The following is a 12,389-nucleotide window of genomic DNA, read 5'->3' as shown; positions in this document are numbered from 1 at the left end:
ACTGACACAATTTCAATTGTCCAACCCATTAACAGACTTTATTCACATAATTTTCACTAAAACGTGGTATTACTCACGTTATATTACAATTATGAAATATTTACTAATGTCAATTTATATTTAAGAACCAAAGTAGTATTTTGTGTCTTTTAAATGATATCTAAAATTGTTTGTTTCGCCTTTTATTAAAAAATTGCTATGCGTGTAATCATAAATACTACATACTTGCGCGACGCCTTTTACTTTGACTGAAAACTGCGCAGACTATGAAATGTTTTTAAAGGTGGAAAATGTTCTTTGATAGATATCATTTTGTCAGACACTTTTCTTTTTTTGATTTAATTCTTATAATATGCCAAAAAATCTGTATATTTGATCGAGTTTAACATTAAATTGTGCGTTTTACTCTTAACAGACGTATAGCCAACCCGATTGACAGACCCACTGCCGATATAGCCGCATACTCAATATAGATTAACCGACCAATCTCTCGGTTAGCCGAGTGTCGGACGTGAGTTATGTCGTTCTCTTTGTAAATAATTTTTGCTAAGCATTTTTACAATCTAACGTCTCCTTCTGCTAAATTTTCTGCAAAACGAGCAGACACGATGGGTAAACCCCATCCTTCCAGAGTAACAGGACAATAACTTCCGTATAGGGTAAATTTTTCAATTTGACTGATTTGTATATCTTATTATGCTGGATATTTTAGCTATCATAATTCTCTTTATCTACGATAGTGTTACCAATAAAAATTTAAAAAAAAACCAACAAAAAACGGTAAAAGTTTAAGGCCAACAACTCCGATTAACTTTATGACTAAAAATATTTGTATATCTAATTGTTGGATACATAGCTAATTTACCACATAAAGCATTTCTCAAGATAAATTAAATTGCAAAAAAACTGCGAAATTTGGTAAAAGTATCATATAATTTCGGTTTATTCAACACCATGCACGTGTTTCTGGAATAACCTTTTCCAGATACGAATAAGACAATATGTCTATAAACCAAAAGAGCACACACAGAACAATCAAATGTCAATGTTGCCGGATGGAGTTGTAAGCTAATCCCTTATCTCAATTGCATATTTTTATGCACATTTTCAGACAAATTTATCGTTTTAATCATATCAAAACCAAAAACACTGGCTTCCGGGTTTGTAGTCCCTCACGAAAGTTCACCTTGAGAATATTGAGATACAACTAGGGAGTTATGTGCTATGATGTACGTGTGTATGCACGTCGAATTTTTGATTAACTTTTACAGGGAAACAAGACCAAATGTAAATATGAAACATTTGTAAGCATTCAGAAACCAAAATAAACGAAGTAATAATGACAAAGACGGGGAAGAGATGAAGCCATTATCAGCTTATTTGTTTCAAATAAAGATTTCAAATTAAAAAAACAACTTGTGGGATTTGAATAAAGGAAAGTCAATAAAGTATACTTTTTTCAACATGATACATGTACTAGTAATCATTAAATCAAATTCTTATTGAGCGCTGGTAGTTACTTGTATATCTGAAAGATAATATATTATAGCTTCATCAATAGAATGTGTGCTTGTTTTTTTTTAGAATGTCCTCTGTTTGTAATCAATATTTGTCAAAACTTGTCAAATTGGCAGTTTTTAGCAATAGTTATCAAAGGTACCAGGATTATAATTTAATACGCCAGACGCTTGAAGAGTTGAAGAGCATTGAGGACCCCAAATTCCAAAGAGTTGTGCCAAATACGGCTAAGGTAATCTATTCCTGGGATAAGAAAATCCTTAGTTTAAAATTTTTTTAAAGTTTAGTAACAGAAAATTTATTAAAATGACCATATAATTGATATTCATGTCAACACCGAAGTGCTGACTACTGGTCTGGTGATACCCTCGGGGACGAAACATCCACCAGCAGTGGAATCGACCCAGTGGTGTAAATAGTTATCAAAGGTACCAGGATTATTAAAATAGTCATATATGTAAATGGTCGCCTATTTGTTTTTTGGGAATCCCAATGTGCGCCTGCTACATGTGTTATTGCTGTAAGTCTCTTCCTATAAATGATAGGTTAACTATTTATTTTTCATAAAAATAAAATTGAGAATGGAAATGGGAATGTTCATATATATTTAGTATATCAAAGGTAACGGGTACTAGGTGTCTCAAATGCAATCCCAAACAACAACAGATTGAAGTCTCCTTTCATTAATTATCTGCAAAGAAGTATGTATACGTCTTTATGCACATGCTTTCGGTTGGTTAGACGAGGGAGAGTGGCAAGGATTTTAGCATGCGTTCGGATTTTGCTTGGGTTCAATCCGACTTTTTAAATATATACATATATCAAATTTATGGTTCAAAGTAATAAAGGAATTAACACAAAAAATTTCATAACCGATTCGTTTTAATGTTTTATTCAAACAATGTTCTTAAAGCTGTCTAACCTCAACCTAAACTTAACTGACACCACATAAATTTGGTCGTATGTAAATTGTCATTCTTTACACAAAATTTCATTGCATTTTACTACATATCAGTTAATTGCAACTTTCGTCCTTTAAGACGCAGACGCTTGTGGAATTGACCCCCCCTTATATTATACTATAGTTTCATATTCTTCAATTTTTTAACAGATCTTTGCTTAGTAAATGTGTTCTTGCTGTTATGCAAGCGATTTTACAATAACATTATTTTTGGTATGATGCCACTCTATTCCTTACTGGAAAATAATGCAGGGGCATCATTTAAAACTAATGGTATTGTTCTATACTAAATTCGTTTAAGCAAGAATTAACAAACTGATTGAAGTAATATTAAAATATTAAAGTATAAAAAAAAAATTCAATACACAAGTCAAAATGGTGTAAAGAAAGAAGATTCCCCAAGAGCATGTGATTAAAAATAGCCTATGTTTAGAAAAAGCCTTTTGGTCTCGCTTGTACGGAATTGTAAACAATCTACATCTACAAATATCATCGAAAACTAAACCAAGGATAACCAGATGCTCCGCAGGGCGCAGCTTTATACGACCGCAAAGGTTGAACCCTGAACGGTCGGGGCAAGTATGGACACAACATTCAAGCTGGAGTCAGCTCTAAATTTGGATTGTGATTAAATAGTTGACACAGCATAGATTTCTGACACAGAATGAATGTGGTCTAATGAACTTAAAATATTTTTTTGCCTTTGAGCAATTCACTATGCTGTTGAATATTAATCCTCTCCAAAAAATGTTTGAAGAAATTTTCTTTTTATTTATGAAATCTGAAATGAGAAAAAATTAACCCCCCCCCCCCATTTTTTTCACATCCCCCTTTCCCTTTTTCCAAAACTGATCTCAATTCAAATTTCTAATGGAGTTTGCAACAATAACTACTCATTTGAATACATCATAAAATATTAAAATGTAAAATAAAGTGCTTGTTATCACTGATTGGTAAAGATTGTTTTAATTTATCAGTTGGTAGTAAAAGTGAATATACATTGTATATTGTATAAAACATTGATTTAAGTTGATTCAACTACTATTCTGGACAAAGAAAGATAACTCCAATTGAAAAATTCTTGCTATTGCACAATATTGTGCAATTAGATATTTCTTGCTATTAAGCAATACGAAAAATCTTCCATACATTTGATTTCTAATGGTCATAAGGGTGAAATATAATCCCTTTTGGGTGTAATTATGGCAACAATCTGCATTTCTTAGATACAAAATATAGCAAAAAAGGGGGGTGAACATGTCACAAAAGTCTCCAAAATTTGGTCTAAAGGAAAATTTCAATCAATTACAGTGATACCTTTCCTGAATCCATAGGTTTATATCTATCAAGTGGTCCAAAAAAAAAATCATATGCCTTTCTGCTCGTTTTTTCATAAAATTGAATTGAAAAGATCGAGCGCAAAATCTTTGTTGATAAATACTACAATAATTTATGGACCTATGGACGGTACGGATAGGAAAATACGGACTGTCAATCATATAAATGGTCTATAAAACATGTTAAAAACAATCTAAATGTTCATATAAACCCACTAAGAAGGCTATATTATTCTTCAATTATCTAAAAATCAATTTTATTGTTCAAAAACTTTCATATTTAAAAAATTCACAGGGGCCATAATGCGAAACTAAACTTCTAACTGTGTATTGCTACCTCAACTCCCAAAATCAATCCCAATCTTCCTTTTGTGGTCATAAACCTTGTGTTTAAATTTCATTGATTTCTATTTACTTATACTAAAGTTATTGTGCAAAAACCAAGAATAATGCTTATTTGGGCCCTTTTTTGGCCCCTAATTCCTAAACTGTTGGAACCAAAACTCCCAAAATCAATCCCAACCTTCCTTTTGTGGTCATAAACCTTGTGTCTAAATTTCATAGATTTCTATTTACTTAAACTAAAGTTATAGTGCGAAAACCAAGAAAATGTTTATTTGGGCCCTTTTTGGCCCCTAATTCCTAAAATGTTTGGACCAAAACTCCCAAAATCAATCCCAACCTTCCTTTTGTGGTCATGAACCTTGTGTTAAAATTTCACAGATTTCTATTTACTTTTACTAAAGTATTCGGACGACGACGACGCCAACGTGATACCAATATACGACCAAATTTTTTTCAATTTTTGCGGTCGTATAAAAAAGCATACTTACTTAACTTACAATCTTATTTTTTTTTCATGAGAAATCTAATTTACCCTATTCACATTTTTTTAAACTAGGAAAATTGTATTGGCGATTTGACACCTACAGAATGTCTCAATTTGACGATTTTAGGAAAAGTAGGCAATTAACATTTATTAACTGAAAGGTCTACTCGATTAGCTATTACACAGCACTCTGAGTGCTTTGATCTTTAACAATACCTCTAGATTAATTGCAAAAGGTATGCTCATTGGAGATGTCAAGAATTTTCATGCAAAGTGACTTTCGGTATATGTTTTCTTTGGAGAGGTAATGAATATCGTATATGTAATTGATGTTTGTTTTGGCTGTTTGGTCGATGGAGGGTATATTGATTGGTTAATTGCATTAGTTATTTTGAGTTAATTAATACCAGATGATCATAATTAATACTTACAGAATCATTGCTGAAAGCAAAAGAAAACAACGCATTCTAAGCTTGGTTGCAGTAAGTGAACAAACAGTTTCAACAAACCAACCATATTATCAAAATAAAAGCCACGCAAAACACAAAACTTATTTTTTTTCCATTTGAAAAAATATTGATGTTAAATTTTACTATAAATATTATCAATAAAGAAAGAAAAAAAGAAAATGAAGTTTCATTGCATTCAATGTTCATTAAAAAAAATTTGCAATATAGTATGTCAACAAACGTTATGCAATGTTTGCAACCAACATGCTCTAGTATTATTAATAAAATAAAACCATCTGCAAAACTTCATGTTGATAAGTAATAATTTAAGTAATCAGAAATTAACACACAAAAATACTCACTCATTGTTAATTCAAAAAAAATTTAAAAGCGATATTAACTTTAATTATAGATAACAACAAACTTACGTTTTGTTTCGCGAGCTGCTGGACACCATCCCCTGGCCTTTCTGTTGAAGTCTTCGCCATGTAGTATCTCCAAGTCATTTTGATTGTCAAGTTTTGTTCTCACTTCAGGAGTGTAATACGGAACAGATACAGGCTGAGGAGACATTGGCGTCACATTTTGTAAATTTCTGTTTATTTGTTTTAAATTTTCACGGTGATCTAGATGATGAAATGCTCCTTCCACACTTCCAAGAGGATTTTCCATTGCTGCTTCCCATGGGGACTTCGACGGTTTTGGAGATAACATAGATTCGAGTCGGGAACCGGTATGTTGAACAACATCAGGTCGCCTAGCATTGCTTTCATCGATGACCCATTTTTCTGACCTTGCTTGACGTTTTTGAAATAGTTTTGCTCCTCTATTTTTCGGAGATTGAAGGTCCGCAACAAGACTATGGCATGTGCTTGGAGACACAACACGATGCTCGCATCTCTTCTTATTCAATCTCAATCTTTCGTATTCATTTTGACTTAAACTCATTTTGTGTGCGTCTGGATCTGGAATAGCAAGCCTGTTTTTAATATTAGGTATACGAAAGGTAAACAACGGCTTTCCTCCCCCGTCGTGTAGGTAGAATTCGCTATCCAGGTCGTGAAGGTCAGCTATATCCCCTGCAGATGAAGTTCCTTCGTCGTGTATCCACTTCGTTGATTTTCGTCTGCGTTTTAAAAACATCTTGGCACCACGTGCCTTCCGATTAGCAGCCGACGTTAATGATTGGGCAATTCTCTTACATAGCGACATCTGTTCCTCGATAGTTGGATAATTAGCTTCAGGAGTCTCAAAGAAGGCTGAATCTGAGTACATTTTCTCTGAAAAGTTGACAGTTTTTTTTTAACTTCCAGACATGATATTGGTACAAATAATTAAATCAACAGCACCAAAATTTTAATTTGTTTCGTTTTCATATAAATGGTTTATTTTAATCAACTGTTACAATGAGAAAAGCTATCAATTAATTTTTTTTCATAATAAAAGTCTGCAATATAAAGTGTCTGCATAATACATAATCATAGCTCCAATGCATTGTTTTGTAAATATGATGATGTACACGGTGCTAATTGTGCATTCTTCTCAGATCTTCATAACAAACACAAGAAACGTAAGAATCTTCCCTGTAACTAATTACATCTGAGATTACAGAAAAAATATGCAATATGGAAACGCTAAGGATCGTGTTTTAGAATATTACATTTTACACCAAATCACGCAAGAAGTTCTATGAAAACAAAATCAGAATATTTGCATATTTTTCACTAAACTCCTTTCAAGAGCCCCTGATGCCTTCGTCCTTGTAACCATTGTTATATGTTTTACTTAATTATTCTTAACGTTAATCAATAGTCATTACTGACAATATAATTCGGTATTTCCACGTTATTGTTTGGCAAATTACATGTAAATCTTGGTTGCTATCATATAAAACGGACAATATAGATGTTTGTAAGAATAATCGTAGAAAATAGTTATAAAAAGTTTTAAAAACCTAACATTTATAGTTCTAAGTTAGCAGGATAAGAAATTTGAAAAAAAATATAAAAAAAAAAAAAATGAAAAAAAAAAAGGATCACACAAACATGCAGTCAGCATAATTTACTTTGTGAAAAGATTTTAGAAGCTGTCACCATTTTTTCTATGAAGAAAATAACATAAAAAAATGTGGTGCTCACCGAAAAACCTGTATCAAGTTATTATAAAGTTTGCACCCATTTATTTAGACAGAAAAATATTAAACCAAACTCATTCCTTATAATATAATTATAAATTCCATTTTTTTAAAGGAGTAAATCACGAAAAAACGTCGATGACGTCACGGTCACATGTCAAAAATATGTCTATGAGCTGATAGACAAAATACATTCAGCCAATCAGACTTTTTACATCCATAATTAAATTATTTTGAGACAAAAGAGATAGGCAAATGCATAAAACAGATTGTTGCTTTCAAATGTTCAGTTGAACTTATTGTATCTGTTTACAAACCGCAGAAATCATTAGAGAATTAAAAGAAGAAGAAAACAGAACTTTCTATAATCGCCGAAATCGCCTAGTAACTATCAAGTTTTTCATCTTTCATTCATGTTTATTTTAATTTATAGTTTAAAACTTGGAAATTTTGTGAAAAATCAACCCCTTTTGTACATTTACCCTCTTACTTAATCAATACGTATACACCAGCTGATCGTCAGAACACCGTTTCACATTTTGTAATTGTAAAACTTAATATTTTTGATAAGGTTACCAAGGAGGCTATCACCCTATTACACAAGGGGCGCACATATTGAAACAATCTTCGAATATAATAATGTAGCGATAGCATTGGGTAGATACAAAAACCAAATATCATCAGAAATACCATTGATTATATATGTAAATATAACAGGTGTATTGGTGTGGGATTATTAGCAAAATGACAGGTTTGACAAAAGTCCTGATTTAAATGATCAAATAGGAGTACATGTATGTAACATACTGGCAGAATGTTTCTACGAAAATGCATTAAACACAGATTTTAAAAGATTTAATGCAAGAATAATGTATGTAAACTTACTTTTTCTTGTTGTGGCGCCAGTTGATTCTGAATCCGGGGATCCTGGTCCCGTAAACTCGCTATCAGGTAGACTGGTTACCCTTCGTAGGTCAAGAAGTGGTAGGTTATTTCGATCATACCTTTCATCATCGTTATACATATTCTGTTCATTTACAAAATCATCATAGCCAATTTCCACCTTTGGTGCAAATACCGGTAAATGATGGCGATGATGATGATGATGGTGGAATTCATCTTCATGTGGATGAGTATCGATTATGTCGTCGTCGTCATCATCTACTAACTGAACCTCTGGAAAATGGTAGTCATGACTGAACATGCATGGGTCCGGAATATACTGCCTGTCATGTAGATCAAATGCATGTACATTTTTATCAAAATTCTTTCTCTCTTGTAATGGTTTTGGAGGAACAGCTGGACCAGACTTGGAAGGCGATTTTGAGCTCATTGTTTCCTTTATGTTTCTGACACTAAAGTTTGGTACCCTGACTGGTGATATGTTTTCTTTGGAATCTGAATACCTTTGCGGTGGTTGCCAAACATTTGGAGTAGTTGGTGTTGTTACTGGTTTTGGGTGGAATTGTGGAGCCTGCGTTATAACTTGTCTCTGCTGAAAAACTGATCTTGTTTGTCGTCCGTCTGGCGAATTATCTTGAAATTGTCTGGTTTGAACATGTCTAGTGGTATCGCCTACTCTGGTGGTATATGCTGATTCAACGACGTTTGGTTGATAAGGACTTGGCGATCTTTTGTTACCGATTGGACTAGCCCTAAAGTTAGGACTTGGAGACCTTTTGGCGCCGATATGGCTCACAGCCAAAATTGTATTTGGCGTAAGAACTTTGTTATTTTCCTGTTGGTAAGGACTTGGTGATCTGTTCGGAGTGAACGGTACTGGGCTAACTCTCAGATTTGTTGGATTTCTGTCGTTTGTTAATAGTGAGTCATGGCCATTGACAACTGGTGCAGGCTGGCTGACATTTGTTGGTCCGTTCCTTCAAGAAAACAAAGACTTTCAACATAGTAGATGGCTAATAAATATAATTTAATATTTTTTCTAAAAGTTCCTATTTTGAAGAAATGAAAAGTATAGATTTTACTGATTACTATAGTATATAGAATTGGAGTATACAGAATTTAAAAACAAGACTATTTTTTTCTGCAATTATAACCCTATCCCATTCCCCGTCGATGTGGTATGCTTTTTACTGCAATTATCACCCTATCCCATTCCCCGTCGATGTGGAATGCTTTTTCTGCAATTATCACCCTATCCCATTCCCCGTCGATGTGGTATGTTTTTTTCTGCAATTATAACCCTATCCCATTCCCCGTCGATGTGATATGCTTTCGATTTCTATGCATTTGTACACGTGTTGTGAAATAGTTTAGTCAGTCATAAAAAAGTGTTGAAAGATAAATATATGAACAATAAAAACCAAAAGGACAAGAACTGAACACCCAAGTACATTGAGTGTCAGTTTGCCTGATGGAGTTTGAATTTTAATATACGCACACTTAAAGAATTAAACGAATCTAGTGGCCAAGTTTGGGTAGCAAAAACATTAATCGTTTGAAATCAATAAAACCAAAAGATCATATACTGAGAATCCCAAAACCGTTTATGTTTACATTGAGGGACATGCAATTTGAAAACAAATGTAAATTGAGTATTTGTCTATATCATAACTGCATATTTAGATAGTTATTATAGAAAAAATACAATACGAGTTATATTTGAGTTGCGTAGTTGCATTACTGTACTTAAGTTTACTTTACTCTCATACCTGGACATTTCAAATGATAGCGAGTCCCCGGCATTGTCGACAATGAACATGGCATCTTGGTGAGATTTTCCCGCCATAGAAACTCCATTAATGCTCAAGATAACGTCTTCTTCTTGAAGACCTGACAAGTCAGCTTTACTCTTCTTTCTAACCTGGCAAGAATAAAAAAAAACGATTACACAAAACAGCCAATGACTAACATACACATATTTCTCACATTGGTTCGAAGTTTCAGTCACAAACTTTTTGAAAGTAGTTCAAATTGGTTTCTATAGTAAAGTCAAATAGTATATCATACTTTTATAAAACATACTAGTACATGGAACCATTCTCTTTGGTATTCTATATGTTCAGTGTAAAAATAAGAAGATGTGGTATAACTTTCAATGAAACAAATCTCCACAAGAGACCTACATGTCCAAGACATTAACAACTATAGATCACCTTATGGCCTTCAACAATGAGCAAACACCATTCTGCATATAGCCAGCTATAATAGGCTCAGAAATTATAAATGTCAAACTAAACCAACGGCCTAATTTATTTACAAAATAATGAACAAAATAAATATGATACACAACAAAAAAACGACAACTACTGAATTACAGACTCAAGATTTGGGTCATGTACATACACAATGTTGCGTTGTTAAACTAGTTAGATTGCTGCCCCTTAAACCAAGGACAATGATGCAACAACACAACACGGGGACAGTGGTACAGCGATACAACAATTATAGAGCAAACAAAAAAATCATTTGAAATGTAGCTCAACTCATCAGATTGGTATATAAATAAAAATGTGCTCAACAAGAGCACATAATGGACGTGACAGGGTATGTATATATACAACCACAAAACAAGGACACTAAGGAAAGATCTGAGAGTACTCGCAGTTATATATACTGAAACAAGTTAAAGACATCAAGCCGATAACAACAAATAAAAAAAACAATATCAATCCAAAGGATTTAGTGTAAGGGCGTCATTGATAGTCAAGAAGAACGTGACCTTTTGCAATGCCAAGATACAGATATCGATAGATTGTAGAGTCATGAATGTGCATATGTACTTAAATCACTTCAAACCTCATAAGAGATATTCTCTTATCTTTGAACTTATTTACCTGCTGCAGTTCTTTTAGTAACATTTTAATTAAGTTTCAGCTCGTTTACTTTCAAATATGAATCAAAGGAGAAGTTAGATAAACCTCCGTTAGATGGAAACCAAACAACACAAGTAAACTGTTATACCCGTCTATATATATGTTTTAAACCATGAAGAAATATAAACACTTCATAATATTACAAACTCCGAAGAGCGCAGACTTGAGACATCTTTGAGAGTTAAAAGACATTGGAATTTGTAAGTCTACAAACAGACACGAAACGAGTTTTTCCAATAATATTGACTGTAATAAGCTTTTAACAATACACTTTAGGTGAAATGCTAACGATCAAGACATATTAACCACACCCTGTTGCAATGATTATCTTAAACATTATCAACCATAACCACAGATAGAAGAAGATATGGTATAATTGCGAATGAGACAACTTTACATCCAAGTCGATCACATTTTGTAAAAGGAAAACTATTATATATAAGTCAAAGTACGGTCTTCAGCACAGAGCCTTGACTCACACCGAGCAGCAAGCTATAAAGGGCCCACAAGATGACTAGTGAAAAACTAATCGAACGAGGAAACCACCTGTCTAATCTAAATAAAAAACAAAAACTAAAAAACAATGAGAAATAAAAACGTATACGGTCAGCTACACTGTTTGTCACGCTTAGTATTTCTTTTTTGAAAACACTTCCTCAAATGCGTTTGGAACCTAAATGTTCGAAAGCCAAATGGTAGATTTTTTAAAGCCTAAGCATAAACAAGAATTATCGCAAAATAGTATAAATCAGAAGGAATTAATTTCGCTAAAAGAGTTTGCATTGTTGATATCATCTTTTTTATAATCAAAGAAATCAAAATTGGTCGAGGATGTAGGTTGAGATCAATAGGGAAATCAAAAACTAAGAAAGACTGATACAGTAGACTATATGATCAAAATATAATTATTTTTATTGAACAACACATAAACACATAATGAAAGCAAAACAATTTCAATGGTTGTAGAACATGACATTCGAAAACGATGTTCTTAAAGTCAATTTCAGCATACCTAGCAAATCATTGTTTTCTCTGACAATGATAATATCATGCTTTTATTTACGGTTGCCATGGAAACACACAATTGTAACATTCTTTCGGTAACATATACGATGCAGTTCTTTTAATAAACCACCGACTGTGACATCGATGTATTACATATGTTTCTAGATATCATGCTTATTTTGATATGCTGAGTACAGCTGTTTTATATCTTTATTTAAGACAGTTACATAATATTCATTAAAAAGTAATGAATTATTTCATCGCAATATATTTAAAGGTTCCTATACAAAATTTAGCTCTGACATCAGTACCCATTCTAG

The 12,389-nt window shown here is 33.0% G+C and overlaps 1 protein-coding gene across 1 annotated transcript in view; it reads right to left on the bottom strand.

Moving 5' to 3' along the window:
• The window catches only part of LOC139488280 (uncharacterized), a 32,107-nt gene that overhangs the window by 8,626 nt on the left and 11,092 nt on the right, over positions 1-12,389 (bottom strand). The window contains exons 3-5 of the mRNA XM_071273782.1: positions 9,901-10,052; positions 8,114-9,108; positions 5,523-6,374 (exon numbers count right to left, since the gene is read on the bottom strand). Coding sequence (XP_071129883.1) covers positions 5,523-6,374; positions 8,114-9,108; positions 9,901-10,052 — 1,999 coding nt within the window. The remainder of the gene's footprint in view (positions 1-5,522; positions 6,375-8,113; positions 9,109-9,900; positions 10,053-12,389) is intronic.

Source organism: Mytilus edulis, chromosome 9 (genome assembly GCF_963676685.1).
Source record: "Mytilus edulis chromosome 9, xbMytEdul2.2, whole genome shotgun sequence".
NCBI lineage: Eukaryota > Metazoa > Mollusca > Bivalvia > Mytilida > Mytilidae > Mytilus > Mytilus edulis.
Note: the sequence above shows the minus strand (reverse complement) of the source record. Positions and strands in the feature narration are given on the sequence as shown.